The 15,217-nt window shown below is 41.4% G+C and overlaps 2 protein-coding genes and 1 long non-coding RNA gene across 5 annotated transcripts in view; 2 read left to right on the plus strand and 1 right to left on the minus strand.

Moving 5' to 3' along the window:
• The first annotated feature begins 838 nt into the window (after positions 1 to 838).
• LOC137045013 (uncharacterized) lies at positions 839 to 1,336 on the plus strand. The gene is made up of 2 exons (XR_010898675.1): positions 839 to 991; positions 1,036 to 1,336. It is a non-coding gene; the product is annotated as an uncharacterized lncRNA (long non-coding RNA).
• LOC137045012 (zinc finger protein 135) lies at positions 1,150 to 13,468 on the minus strand. 3 transcript variants are annotated; one of them, XM_067421434.1, is made up of 2 exons: positions 13,344 to 13,468; positions 1,150 to 3,669 (listed from the first exon to the last, which is right to left on the minus strand). In XM_067421434.1, the coding sequence occupies exon 2, from the start codon at positions 3,583 to 3,585 to the stop codon at positions 2,191 to 2,193; it is 1,395 nt and encodes a 464-aa protein (XP_067277535.1). In that variant the 5' UTR covers positions 3,586 to 3,669; positions 13,344 to 13,468; the 3' UTR covers positions 1,150 to 2,190. The 3 variants fall into 3 exon arrangements, with proteins under 3 accessions (XP_067277535.1, XP_067277536.1, XP_067277537.1); XM_067421435.1 differs by lacking the exon at positions 13,344 to 13,468 and adding an exon at positions 13,066 to 13,315; XM_067421436.1 differs by lacking the exon at positions 13,344 to 13,468 and adding an exon at positions 12,438 to 12,550.
• Positions 13,469 to 14,073: 605 nt separating this feature from the next.
• timm23b (translocase of inner mitochondrial membrane 23 homolog b (yeast)) overlaps positions 14,074 to 15,217 on the plus strand; it is a 62,544-nt gene continuing 61,400 nt past the window's right edge. The window contains exons 1-3 of the mRNA XM_067421914.1: positions 14,074 to 14,711; positions 14,796 to 14,854; positions 14,937 to 15,030. Coding sequence (XP_067278015.1) covers positions 14,615 to 14,711; positions 14,796 to 14,854; positions 14,937 to 15,030 — 250 coding nt within the window. The 5' untranslated portion in view covers positions 14,074 to 14,614. The remainder of the gene's footprint in view (positions 14,712 to 14,795; positions 14,855 to 14,936; positions 15,031 to 15,217) is intronic.

Genomic DNA, 15,217 nt, shown 5'->3' on the forward strand with positions numbered 1-15,217 from the left:
TTCCTAAATATGTAGTGCATCTGTCTATAAATACAATAGTGCAATGCTTGTTAAAATATGAAATCCCTTGGCTATTCCATAACTTATGAAGATACAGAAAAATAAATCAGATAGAACTTCTTTTTTTGCAACTGCAACTTTTTACACATATACAGAAGAAGTAAAAAGCACACGCTTTGCGAGTATATTCTTTTCTCATATTCATTAAGTGCACACAAATTTATATGAACAATATTTTAAGCGCATCTGTACATGTCCATGTCCAATAAGCATCAAATGTATCATTATAAACACCCTCCATGGACACAATGGATTTCATATTTTGACAAATGAACATCCGAGAGGAAATAAGTACCAAAGACAACATGTTGAGGAAACTAGTCAAACTCCCCAGACAGCAACATAGTGCCAGGTCTAGATACGGGCCACATCATGTGGATTCAGCGCGGGCCAGATGCGGGCCAAATGTAGGCCAGATGTGGGCAAATGTGGGCAAGATGCGGGCCAAATGTAGGCCAGATGTGGGCCAAGTGTAGGTTAGATGTGGGCCAAATGTAGGTTAGATGTAGGCCAGATGTGGGCCAAATGTAGGCCAGATGTGGGCCAAGTGTAGGTCAGATGTAGGCCAGATGTGGGCCAAGTGTAGGTCAGATGTAGGCCAGATGTGGGCCAAGTGTAGGTCAGATGTAGGCCAGATGTGGGACAAATGTAGGTCAGATGTAGGCCAGATGTGGGACAAATGTAGGCCAGATATGGGCAAAATGTAGGCCAGATGCGGGCCAAATGTAGGCCAGATGTGGGCAAATGTGGGCCAGATGCGGGCCAAATGTAGGCCAGATGTGGGCCAAGTGTAGGTTAGATGTGGGCCAAATGTAGGTTAGATGTAGGCCAGATGTGGGCCAAATGTAGGCCAGATGTGGGCCAAGTGTAGGTCAGATGTAGGCCAGATGTGGGCCAAGTGTAGGTCAGATGTAGGCCAGATGTGGGCCAAGTGTAGGTCAGATGTAGGCCAGATGTGGGCCAAGTGTAGGTCAGATGTAGGCCAGATGTGGGACAAATGTAGGCCGACACTATGTTACTGTCTGGGCTAGAACAATCGAATCACTCCAAAACACTCATCCAGCAGTTTTTTAATAAAACTGTATACACTTGTTTTTTTTTATAACATCCCATAAAACCAAACAGCAAAACCTGTTCTTGTGTGTCCAGCCTTCAAGTGAGAAAAACCTTAAATTTGTTGGTCTAAGAAATTAGGTCGCATAAATACAATTACAGGGGACATCAGTGATTCAAACCAAACAACGTTCAAATAAACTGCGTATAAAATTGACTTCTTGAGTACAAAACTTCCCTCCCCTCTACTCCAACCCACACCTCGATAAGTACTTTGAGTTCACAGGTTTAGTGCAAGCCCGAAAAAATAAATAACACCTGCATTGCCAATGCCATCTGTTGTTTTTCTTGTGGACACCTAAAGATGAGGGGACATAAATTAACTACACAATTCGGCTTCCCAGTAAACAGTGAATGAACAAAACAAGGGAATGTCAACCAAAACAAAAACTTGAGATTGCTACTATATCCCCGATAATGTGGCCGAAAAGGGCTATTATAATTACAAGACTATTAGAAAGAAGCCACACAGCCAGGGATGGCGTCAACACTGCAAAAAAAACGCTCTTCTTATTTAGGTTTTTTTTTCTTGTTTCCAGTCCAAATATCTAAATATTCTCAAATCAAGACTAGATAAGTAAAATGACATACGATATTTTTTCTTGTTTTGTTGAAAATAAAATCAAAAATGAAGTGAGTTTTTGCTTAAACAGGCAAAATGATCTGCCAATGGGGTGAGAAAAATAATCTTGTATCTGATTGGGATGAAAACAAGAAACAAGATTTCAATCAGAAACAAGATTATTGGCAGATCATTTTGCCTGTTTTAAGCAAAAACTCACTTAAGAAAACAAGAAAAAGTATCTTATGTCATTTTACTAATCTAGTAAAGGCATCTTGATTTAAGAATTGTTAGATATTTAGACTAGAAACAAGACAAAATTATGAAGTAAGAAGAGCTTTTTTGCAGTGAAATAAGAATGAGAGGGTCAACAAAAAACTGCAAAAACACAACAACTATTTTTTTCCCCAAACCGGCGGAGCCAGAACCAGGACAGTCCAGAATTTCAGCCCTTCTCAGTCGGAGTCGTATTCCAGCGGAGCCACCTCGTCGATAACCAGCTCCTCCTCGCATTTAATGTCTTCCAGCGTGGGCGAAAGTTTCATCGCCGCGTGGACCTTCTTATGGCGAGAGAAGCTGGAGGAATGAACGAAAGTTTTCCCACACTGCGGGCATTCGTAGAGCTTGCCTGAAGCGTGCGTTTGCTGGTGCTGCTTGAGATTAGACAGCCGAATGAAGGTCTTCTTGCAGATGTTGCAGGCGTAGCATTTGTCGCTGGCGTGTGTGTGCTCGTGCCGGGACAGGCTGGTGGTGTGGCTGAAGCGTTTGTCGCACATTCGGCATGGGTACGGCCGCTCCTCGTTCGGCAAGCACAGCCTCTTCTTGCCCCCTTTATTGTGCTTGTTCTTCTTGCAGAGGGTGTAGTAGTTGGGCTTGTCGCGGGAACACAACTTTAGGCGGATTTTCAGGTCTGAGGACTTGTCGAGTGTGTCTTTTCCGTGTGTGTACGAGTTGAGCAATTGGCGTACGTGAGCCACCTGATGCTTTGATAGGCCGGCGGAGTGGCTGAAGACCCTTTCGCATTGGGCACATTGGTACTGCTTCTCTCGCTCGCCCGTTCTTTTACTCGTACCGTGGCTTGATGGGAAACTGTGCTGGGTCATTATGGGCGCCGGGGTTGGAGCTGGATACAAGGGCCTAACGTTTTTATCCAAGCCTTTTTTGTGGATCAGCCGATGCCGCGACAGACTGGAGCTGTGATTGAACGTTTTCCCGCAGGTGTTGCACGTGTGCAGTCTCTTGGTTTTGTGGCATTTCTTGTGTATCGCCAAAAGCCGCTTCCCATTGCACCTTACTCCGCAGAGATTGCACTGGAGAGACTTTTTGTTGTCGCCCGATTTGCTGAAACCTTTCGCGGACGCGAGGGACGATCTATCCGAGTGTACGTGCAGGTGGCGAGCCAGACTGGAGGAATGGCTGTAGATCTTGCCGCAGAAGTGGCACTTATAGGTTCTAGTCTGAGACGCCTCCTTCTCCCAGGAAATATCCGAAACGTCCTCGTCTTCGCACAGCTGGCTATTCTCCGGTTCGTTGTCGTCCGAGTCCGATTCGCTTCCCACCTCCTCCTCGTGCGTCGGGATCAAATTTGGATCGATTTCCTCACATTCTGGGTACACCGACTCATAAGGGACGAAGAACGTCTCATCCGGTTCTACTTTCACTATCTGATCGGAGGTGAAGCAAGTAGCCTCGTCCAAATCCTTTTTGACACAGGCTATGGTGAATTTGGAGCCCACCTCAGCCCACTTGACCACATACTCGATGGGCTGGGTGTCAAGCTCGACCGTGATGAAGTCTGCTCCTAAAGCGTCCTGCTCGGAGCAGGTCAGCTCTGTTTCGATCTCTTCCATTAGGGCTGATTTTCACGGCCCTTCTGTCGCTTTCTCACTGGGGAGCAGTGCCTATTCCAGGCTTAATTTACACCTCTGCAAATCCTAGAAGGAAACAAAAACAAACAAATATTCCAGTTTGATTAAACAGTACAAGCAATAATAACATACATCAACCAACATTTAGATATTTTTAATATTATTGGCTGATAGTCAGCCTGATATTTTTATCCCCCCATGCTTTGTCAATGTATAATAAACAGTTTCTGTAGTAGTTAATTTTGAATTGATATTGAGTAAAATACACTGCAAAAAATGCTTTTCTTAAAACAAGAAGTATTTACTACACAAGAAAAAGCAATTGTCTTGTTTTTGGAAAAAATAACTCACAATTAAGAGAGTTTTTGCATAAATTAAGATAAATAATCTGCCAATGGGGTGAGAAAAATAATCTTAATTCAAACAGATAACAAGATTATTTTGCTTACCCCATTGGCAGATTATTTTGCTTATTTTAAGCAAAAACTCTCTTAATTGTGAGTTATTTTTTCCAAAAACAAGATAATAAAATGTACGTGTCTATTGTAAACATTTTTAGATATTTTAAATTTAAAAAAGACAAAAATACTAAGTAAGAAAAGCATTTTTTGCAGTGTAGATGTTTTTATGCTCATGGCATAACATTACTACATGAACACTGCCCAACCAAAAAAAAGTTGATGTTTGTATTTAAATCAGCAAATGCTTAAAGGAAAAGTTCACCCTACAATGAAAATGACCCCATGATTTACTCGCCCTCAAGCCATCCTAGGTGTCCATGACCCTTCTTTCAGACGAACACAATCAGTTATATTAATTAAAAACCCAATAATGTTCCTCCATCCATTATAAAAGTGCTCCAGTGGGCTAATAAAGGCCTTTTGAAGCGAATCAATGTGTTTGTGTAAGAAAAATATCCATATTTAACACGTTATAAAGCAAAACATCTAGCTTCTGGCGGACCGCCTTCCGTACGCAACTTAAAAAGAAAGTGTAGCGACTCTCGCAGTTAAAAATGCTTACGTTATGTCCAACATCGTCGTTGCGCCAGTTAAAGCCTTTGCATACGGAGTCTGAAGTTCACATGCCAATTTTCGCACGTCAAAAAAAAAGATTTGCCCTCACGTTATGTCAATCACGCTTGCGCACTGCCTCCGAAACTTTCGTCCACATTCGGAACAAGTTCGATTTTTTGCGTTTTTCGAATCTGTAAAAATGCATTTTGAGAGACGTTTTGACAACTCAAAGCCACCGTAAGCGAACGGCAAATTCAAAAATGCCAATAGCATTGCAGCACAAAGCACTGTACGAAAAGCAAAGTGCAGATTATAAAGATATAGAATACAGAGACATTGAGGCTGACGATAGCGGAGGCTTGGAAAGGATGGTAGATACGGATGTCAAAATCGAGGCTACACAAAACGATCCGCTCAAGTCAGCTAAACAGTAGCTTGCTGCAATGTCATTCATTCATTAAATGTGTCTGTTTGACGAAAAAGAAAATCAAAACACTTTTGGGAAGTGCTTTTAATAAGTAGTAAAAGTGGGATTTTTGGTGTAAAATTTGTTTGTTTTTGCAGCCGGGAATTTGGAGACTCCAAATAGACACAAAAATCTACTTTGCCTTTCTTTGGTTTCACAGATATAACACTGCCATCCTAAAGTAAACTTTAAATCGGTCTGGATGATCCCGCAGCTCCTTGATAAGGAGGAAATCTCCTTCCTCTCTACACCACCGCAGGAGTGGATGATGGACCCAATATTTCCTTTCTTTTTCTCTTTTTAAGAAGAGAGAGGACAAAACACAACAACAACAAAAAACACCCTCACTACTTGAAGACGGCATTTTGTATAGACCCTTTTACAGCCCACGTGATCAAAGAGTTGCGCGCGCATTTTGGCAACGGAAGTGGTGTTGTTCCCCAGTGGTTCTAACGTGTGAGCAACTCCGAAAGTTTATCAAAACGGTTTCCCAGCATCAAAATGTATTCCCAGCATCTGGCTGTTGCGTTTTCGGTTGCACTAATCGCTATTCCACCAATGGGCTTAAGTTTTATAGGATTCTGACAGGATCACGGCCGTTTCAGAAGAACTGGCGGTACGCAGGCGATTAAATGCATTAATTGGAACGAGGACATAAAAATGCTCGCATAAAAAAAATCATTTGTAAAACATTTACTGCACTTGAAACTTAATTATTTATAATAAACCTCCCAACATTGGCTGCCACTGGTGTGTATAATGTACATTTTATGTGTATAATGTACATTTTATGCATTATGCCACTGGTGTGTATAATGTACATTCACTGGTGTGATATGTATAATCCCCCAGATTATCATATCAATAATCACAGTATTTATCAATTTCATTTGTAATGATTTTATTAATAGTTTAATTGCAAAATAACCATCTGAGAAATGTATGCAAGCAACATAGTTGCTATTAAAGTACTAACGTTATAGCATTACAAAATTAAACTTTAAGCAGAAGTGTCGACACGAATCAATAACAAAATGTAAGGAAAATGATAAATGTATGTCTGTGTGAAGAATAAGAATAAATGTAGAAAATTGTATTGGACATTTTGTACATGCCCACAGACAACGTATTCATAAGCATCCAGTGATTTATATGCTTGTCTCGGGTGTACACGCTCGGTTTCTCTACTAAATACGTATATATCCGACCACCTGGCCATCTGCTAACGTCTTCTCTCCACTCCACTGTAGAACACGGATCTGGTAGCCGAATACCATTTGATAAAGTCAACTTTTTAAAATAATTTTCTCGGTTTGTGTTGCTTAATCCGCTCACGTAGCTTGACATGCTGCTGATTCTCGCCACAGTTTGTCGCCAAAATGCGCGCACATACGTTGCTACGTCATCATTGTATACAAACAGTAAAAGGGTCTATTGTTTCGATTTTTAAAAAAAATGTTTTTGTCAAAACCCCATCGGTTTGCTTCAGAAGGCCTTTATTAACCCCGGAGATGTGTGGAGTACATTTATAATCGATGGATGCACTTTATTGGGATTCAAATTTTGGGCTGCCATTTACTCCTATCATAATGCTTGGAAAAGAGGACATTTATTAATATTACTCAGATTTGTATTCGTCTGACAGAAGTAGGACTGTAATCAACCAAAGAAAAATTTTTAGACTAAAAATTACATTAGGAAAAAAAACTGTTAAATGAATTAGCTGCGCACTGTGCAGTACTTATTAGCCTTGTTGTCTGCCTAAATTAATTATAAATAAACATAACAACTAGTAGGCTATTTGCAGAATATTAAATGGTGTTTGACCTGATTATTTTGCACTGAAATGATTCTGTCGGCTCTACAGCGTTGCATCACGTGCAATTTCTCAATATCATAGTACTATATTTTGGGAAATCCTAAGCTATGTTGTTAACCAGTGATATCATCACGAGAACTTTTGAGGAATATGCAACATAATTCAATTGTTTTTGTCATATGTATTATAATAACTGACACACACTATCATTTCAGCTGTTCTGTGCCGCTCGAAGCTCAGCTTCGCCGCGGAGACACGAATAGACTATTAACTTAAACTTTTACTCTTAAACACAAAAGCCACGTCCACCTTGAAGGTGGGGTAAGTGTTATTTCAAAACCGTTTTAGACAAAGGACTTGGGCCGAGTGGAATAACAGACTTGTAGCCAATCAGCAGGTAAGGGGCGTGTCTATGGTGAGAAGAGAGTGAGCCAATCAGCAGGTAAGGGGCGTGTCTATGGTGAGAAGAGAGTGAGCCAATCAGCAGGTAAGGGGCGTGTCTATGGTGAGAAGAGTGAGCCAATCAGCAGGTAAGGGGCGTGTCTATGGTGAGAAGAGAGTGAGCCAATCAGCAGGTAAGGGGCGTGTCTATGGCGAGAAGAGAGTGAGCCAATCAGCAGGTAAGGGGCGTGTCTATGGTGAAAAGAGAGTGAGCCAATCAGCAGGTAAGGGGCGTGTCTATGGTGAGAAGAGAGTGAGCCAATCAGCAGGTAAGGGGCGTGTCTATGGTGAGAAGAGAGTGAGCCAATCAGCAGGTAAGGGGCGTGTCTATGGTGAGAAGAGTGAGCCAATCAGCAGGTAAGGGGCGTGTCTATGGCGAGAAGAGAGTGAGCCAATCAGCAGGTAAGGGGCGTGTCTATGGTGAAAAGAGAGTGAGCCAATCAGCAGGTAAGGGGCGTGTCTATGGTGAGAAGAGTGAGCCAATCAGCAGGTAAGGGGCGTGTCTATGGCGAGAAGAGAGTGAGCCAATCAGCAGGTAAGGGGCGTGTCTATGGCAATAAGAGAGTGAGCCAATCAGCAGGTAAGGGGCGTGTCTATGGTGAGAAGAGAGTGAGCCAATCAGCAGGTAAGGGGCGTGTCTATGGTGAGAAGAGAGTGAGCCAATCAGCAGGTCAGGGGCATGTCTATGGTGAGAAGAGAGTGAGCCAATCAGCAGGTAAGGGGCGTGTCTATGGTGAGAAGAGTGAGCCAATCAGCAGGTAAGGGGCGTGTCTATGGTGAGAAGAGAGAGCCAATTAGCAGGTAAGGGGCGTGTCTATGGTGAAAAGAGAGTGAGCCAATTAGCAGGTAAGGGGCGTGTCTATGGTGAGAAGAGAGTGAGCCAATCAGCAGGTAAGGGGCGTGTCTATGGTGAGAAGAGAGGCTCAGTGCACTCATTATTCAAAACACACGAGTCACACAGGACGGACATTAGCCAAGAAAGAACTAATATATGCTGCTTTTGCTTGACTATGCTCGTGTGTCATGTTCTCTTGTTTGTCCATTTGCGATCGTATTGTGGCTCACTTCAGCGATGATAAAGACCCGTTCATTCCCACACCGTATGGAGCATCTAAATCCCCTCAGTGTTTCAAGATCAGCTCACAAAATGTGTCCGACAGGTAAGATACTATACTCCCAATATATGCTTCCTCTTTACATCTATATAACCCATCCGGACATAATTGTAATATGTCGTCAGCTGGACTGTCGGCTCGTGTTCTATCGAGTTGTTCATGAGAACGGTTTGTGTTTTTGTGATGAAGGGGCGACTTTTTCATTGAATATTCGATCTGGATTAGTTACACAGATTCTGCCGTAGTCGTTGCCTGGGTTACGTATGTGTGGGGCGGAGCTATCAATATAGGGCCGAGACCCTTTTTGGGGGTAGGCGTGTTTATTTTGGTGATTTGAAATATCAACAACGGTTACCAGATAGCACTGACCCCACCTTTAATAAAAAAGGAAAATGTATTAAACAAGCCAGATCAAGAGCAGAAACGAAAACAAGTGTATAACTGAAAAATACTGACAGACTATGAAAACGCTCTCACAATTAAATAAATAATACAGCAAATAGCCTACTTCAATCTGTCTCTCTTCTCCAGTGGGTTGGGCCAATCCAAATGAAGTGAAAACAAGGGGGGTGTTACCTGTGAAACGGGTGCTCTGAAAACACCCCCATTAGCAACTAGTGCTTTCCACCTGATGAAATGAACATGGCAAATAATCGACCAATCTCAATTTTGGTCGAGCCAGAATCTACTAATCGACTGGGAGATTACAGCCCTTGAAAGAAGAGTTATATACACCAAGGATGACTTGAGGAGAGTAAATTATGGGGTAATTTAAATATTTGGGTAAACTATCCCCTTAAGAGCCTATGCTTGAGTCATTATTGCAGTGATTATGATGTTTCTAGCATGCTATATATGTTTGGCAACAGTTCTTCTCACCCCGACTGATGGAGTGTGTAGCTTTTCAGCTCTTTAGGAAGACACATTATGGCCATATTCCAGGAGGACAATGTCAAGATTCATCAGCTCAAACTGAGAGGGAATGGCCGAGGAGCATTTCCACACATGAGGCATATTCGGACGCAACTTAAGTACACGCATGTCCGAATCTCGAGAGAAATAGTCCAAACGCCTGGTGGTTCTCACCTACTCTTTTATGAATACTAAGGATTTGGACATACTATTCGCTCGCCTACTGCTTTTACTATATAGTAAGGAAGTAGGCGGTTCCGAACGCAGCCAAGGTCTTGAAGAAAAATGAATAAACCTCTTGATTGAGATAACATCGCAACATTTATTTTCATGTAGAGGTGCATACATTTTTGATCAAGATCTTGTGTTGACAATAAAGACTAAGCTGCTTTGACACAATCGTGATTGTAAAAGCGCTATATAAATAAAGTTGATTGATTGACTTTCAATGAATTTAAAGGATTAGTTCACTTCAAAATTAGAAATACTTGATAATTTACTCGCCCCCATGTCATCCCAGATGCCTTTCTTTCCTCAGTCGAAATTATTTTAAAGTTTCTGAGGAAAACATTCCAGGATTTTTCTCCATATAATGGATTTCAATGGGAACCAACGGGTTGAAGGTCCAAACTGCAGTTTCAAAAGGCTCTTCACGATCCCAGCCGAGGAATAGGGGTCTTATCTAGCGAAACGATTAAAAATGTGTATACTTTTTAACCACAAATACTCATCTTGCCCTAGCTCTGCGATGCGCTACACGTAATCACGTTGGAAAAAGATCAGGCAGAACGGCGAAAAGCTAATTTTCTCCTCTAACTTCAAATAGTCTGACCTTGTTGTTTTACCTTTTTTGTAAAGGCCGTTTGACGCTCGCTTTATAAACACTGGGGGACCTTTCCAACGTAAATATGTAATGCGTAAAATTGCAATTTGGACCTTCAACCCATTGGTTCCCATTGAAGTTCACTATATGGAGAAAAATCCATATTAAAAATCCTGGATGCCATGTGGGTGAGCAAATGATCAGGAGATGCAAATTCTGAAGTGAACTAATCCTTTAAAGGGTTAGTTCACCCAAAAATGCACATTCTGTCATTAATTCCTCTCCCTAATGTCGTTCGACACCCATAAGACCTTCGCTCATCACAGATGAAGATATTAGTGTTGAAATCCGATGGCTCAGAAAGGCCTTCATTGACACCAATGTCATTTCCTCTCTCAAGACCCATAAAGGCACTAAAGACGTCGTTACAAAGCCCATCTCACTACAGCGGCTCTACAATCATTTATGAAGAGACCAGAAGAGTTTGTGTGCGCAAAAAAACACTAAATAACGACTTATATAGTGATGGGCCGATTTCAAAACAAAGCTTCAAATCGTTATGATTCAGTGAATCGATTCATGATTCGGATCACGTGTCAAACTGCTGAAATCACGTGACATTGGCGATCCGGATCATGAGTCGATTCATTGATTCATAACGGTTCGACTCTTTGTATTGAAATCAGCCCATCACTATATAAGTCGTTATTTAGGGGGGGTTTTGTGCACAAAAACTCTTCTCTTGTCTTCATAAATGATTGTAGAGCCGCTGTAGTGAGATGGGCTTTGTAACGACGTCTTTAGTGCCTTTATGGGTCTTGAGAGAGGAAATGACATTGGTGTCAATGAAGGCCTTTCTGAGCCATCGGATTTCAACACTAATATCTTCATCTTTGTCTGAAGATGAGCGGAGGTCTGACGGCTGGCCAACCACAGGAGGAATTAATCACAGGATTTTTATTTTTGGGGGAACTAACCCTTTAAGGTCTGCTCTTGTTTGTGGAAATGCTCCTCGGCCATTCCCTCTCAGTTTGAGCTGATGAATCTTGACATTGTCCTCCTGGAATATGGCCATGATGTGTCTTCCTGAAGAGCTGAAAAGCTACACACTCCATCAGTCGGGGTGAGAAGAACTGTTGCCAAACATATATAGCATGCTAGAAACATCATAATCACTGCAATAATGACTCAAGCATTTGCCTATTTAAATCCAAGCAGTGACTTTTTTACACTGAAAAATTAGTATAGGCTGCATGGAGACTCCTGATCTACGCAAGATATTTGACTTCCTCTTTGGGTGTTTTTTGTTGTTGTAAGGATGTATGCATGATTACAATATCTGCACAGTTGACAACAGCCAAATGGACTATTCCAGATATAAGAGATCCAAACGAGAACACCCTGAAGAATCAGGCACACTTTCGGAGAAGGTTCTAGTACACGGATATTTACAGAACACTAAAGAATCATTCTGACATTTGGAGGCTGTTCAGAGGAATCATTCTGACATTTGGAGGCCATTCAAAAGAATCACTCTGATATCTGAAATAACGTTCAGAGGAATCATTCTGACATTTGGAGGTTGTTCAAAAGAATCACTTTGATTTTTGAAATAAATAACGTTCAGAGGAATCATTCAGACATTTGGAAGCTGTTCAAAAGAATCACTCTGATATTTACAGAACACTCTAAAGAATCATTCTAATATTTGAAATAAAGGTCAGAGGAATCATTGACATGTTGAGGCCGTTCAAAAGAATCACTCTGATATTTGAAATAACGTTCAAAGGAATCATTCTGACATTTGGAGGCTGTTCAAAAGAATCATTCTGACATTTGGAGGCTGTTCAAAAGAATCATTCTGACATTTGAAGGCTGTTCAAAAGAATCATTCTGACATTTGGAGGCTGTCCAAAAGAATCATTCTGACATTTGGAGGCTGTCCAAAAGAATCATTCCGATATTTGAAATAACGTTCAGAGGAATCACTCTGATATTTGGAGAACGTTTATAAACAGCATTTCCAAACATTTTAAAGAATAATTCTGACGTTTAGAGAACGTCCTGAAGAATCGTTCCGCGACTCGTGCGAACTCTGTCAAACGCGTTAATATGTCGATGGTGTGTAAAATGAAAGCTCCGCTTCGCGCCAGGGTATTTCCTCATCCGCGGGATGCCGCGAAGGCTCGGCGAGTCGCGTTTTTCGCGTGTTTACGTCGGAGTCATTTATTTATAAACTCACCTTCTCTGATCAATCGTGGGAAAACACATGCAAACCCAAGTACTTAAACCCGCGACAACAAGAGAAAAGCAAGCAAACAAAAGCGTTACAACGGTAAACAGGAAACAACCGTGTGTGTGTGTGTGTGCAACGACACGGTGCATTGTGGGAAAGGATTAAATGGGGCTGCAACCGAGTGTCCAACTGTATTTTTCTTCATGTAAGAGCCTTTAATATCGTTTGCGTTCAAGTTGACCACGTCAAGAACGTTTCACGGTCTCAATACTAAAATACAGACAATAATAATAGCCATGAATCACTCTGACCTTGTAATAATGGCACGAAAGAGGCGTTCGGCAAAGCCTTACTGTACTTACACATAACATATAAATGTCATTATACATATATTCAGCATTACAGACAGATCTACGCGTATATCTCACACCGAGGCCCACACACACACACACACACACTCACACACTGAAATTGAATACGATGTGTACAAGGTGTACTTTCTATACTACAGCCAAAACACTCTAAAATAACTCGTACTTACGATTGCACGAGAATATATATAATAATCACAGATCATTTCGAGCTGTGCATGACGGAAAGCGCAATCCGTGAGCCGATTGGGTGTTTAAAATACCTTTTGATCGGTTAACCATCGGATGCTTGGAGCAAAAACAACCCAATGCGCTTCAGAAAGAGCCGAATGTGTGGTTCTGATCAGGTGCCATATGGCCGGTGGACCGACTGCACGATCTGTTGTGTTTAAAGTCCTCAATATGAGCCGCTGTAATATTATCACAGCGCGTCTTCCTGTCCCCGACTGCTCTTCGTTGTGATCGATTACCCCGAAGCATCCGACGTTCAAACACTGTGCAATCCGCCAAGCGTGTTTAAAATGTATTTTAAAGTAATTACCAAGCACGGAGTGTGTAGTTTGGTCGTTGCGTCGGGAATCGGTTCGGTTCTGCCGCACCTCTGTCAGATCACCGCCGGTGACGTCACGGATGTCACTTCACAACCCAGCACCCCCCCGGCGGCGCGTCACCGGTGATGTATAAAACACACGGATTGACTTCCGCATTCCATTGTTCACGTCAATAAAATCTGAATACAAAATGTTTTCTGAAAATATAATATACTCAATGGTATATAAATATAACTCAATGGACTGCCTGCAAATGACTGAAATTGGTAATCAGTATTATTATTGGTAATTATTATTATTATCATTATTATATTATTATTATTATTATTATTATTATTATTATTATTATTATTATCATTATTATTTTATTTTTTGCAACGTTTAACTGTTATATGTATGTATGTATGTACAGTGCTGCTTGAAAGTTTTGAACCGCTTGCAGAATCTGTGAAAAAAATGCATGTTATTTTTTATTTAGTGCTGTTCTTGATCATATTTTACATAAAAGTTGTTTAAATATAGACAACAAGATGATATATATACACCCACCCACACACACACACACAGAGAGAGAGAGAGAGAGAGAGAGAGAGAGAGAGAGAGAGAGAGAGAGAGAGAGAGAGAGAGAGAGAGAGAGAGAGAGAGAGAGAGAGGATTACCTTATTTTTTATGAACCTTTATAATTTTAGTTATTAATATACACTTTTTCAACTGTTTTCCAAATCGCAAATCGTTTCAGTTTCCGTATATATTGATCTGGCCAGAAATCGTTTTCTGTCGCAAAAACTGTCGTGGATGTGCTTCGATGAAGCTTCGCAAGTATTCATTTCATAACCACAGTTCGTCCCCATCACCGCACTAACAGTGCTCTCTCAGATTATAACATACTAACACGTTTGACGCGTGGGTTTGAGGGATGAGAACTGTTTGTAAGGGGTAGTTAAATGAACGTCCACAGTTTACTTTACGGCAAACAAGTGGATCGTCAGGTTGAACGTGCGTCATGAAGTTGTGGCACGAGTTCGGTGAAAATAGTGAACAATTAAACCATTTAATTGTGTTTTTGAGGGCGATAAATGACTGATTTTCAAGTGTAACTGTCTAGAGTCCTTCTCTGACATTATTACTGTCTGCTAAGTTAAATCTAATCAGGGGAACAGATTACATTTGTTGGCTAACAGTAGTTGCTCAACGCTATTGCCATAAGTTAGGCATATCTTTAAATGTTTAGTTGAGTAAAAAGGTGTACGAACCTCTAAAAATGGACAAGGATCCATCAGGCTCCAGAAGTCCAGGAGGCTTGGGTCTGTTTGGATCTGGCCCTCAGTATTCAAAGACTGAGCTCGCTGGAGTGCCATGTAAGTCTGGCATATCTCTTATTATATCACTAATTACTAACTATCCATCTTCAGCAGATTACTAAAGTTTGCTTCTCTGAACAGTGACAGGCATGAGTCCCATCTCTCCATACCTTAACGTGGACCCCAAGTATCTCTTACAGGTGAGATCTGGCCGTAAGCTGCCTTTATTTGATTTGAATGTATGAGATGTAATGGATGGCTGTCTTTCTCATGTGCTCGCAGGATTCAGATGAGTTCATTTTACCGACCGGAGCCAACAAAACAAGAGGACGCTTTGAGCTGGCCTTTTTCACTATAGGAGGATGCTGTATCACAGGTGTGTGTCGGGTCCTTCTGCGTCACACTACAGTCTCCATCATATACACATCTGAGTTCACTAGTCAAAATGAATCCTTTTTTTGTTGTCTGATTTAATAAGACATTTTTCATTACACATTAAATGACCAAAATAAACGGCAAAATAGGCCAGAACAGGGTCGGAGGCAGGACATAGGGAACGAGGG

This window comes from Pseudorasbora parva, chromosome 17 (genome assembly GCF_024679245.1).
Source record: "Pseudorasbora parva isolate DD20220531a chromosome 17, ASM2467924v1, whole genome shotgun sequence".
NCBI lineage: Eukaryota > Metazoa > Chordata > Actinopteri > Cypriniformes > Gobionidae > Pseudorasbora > Pseudorasbora parva.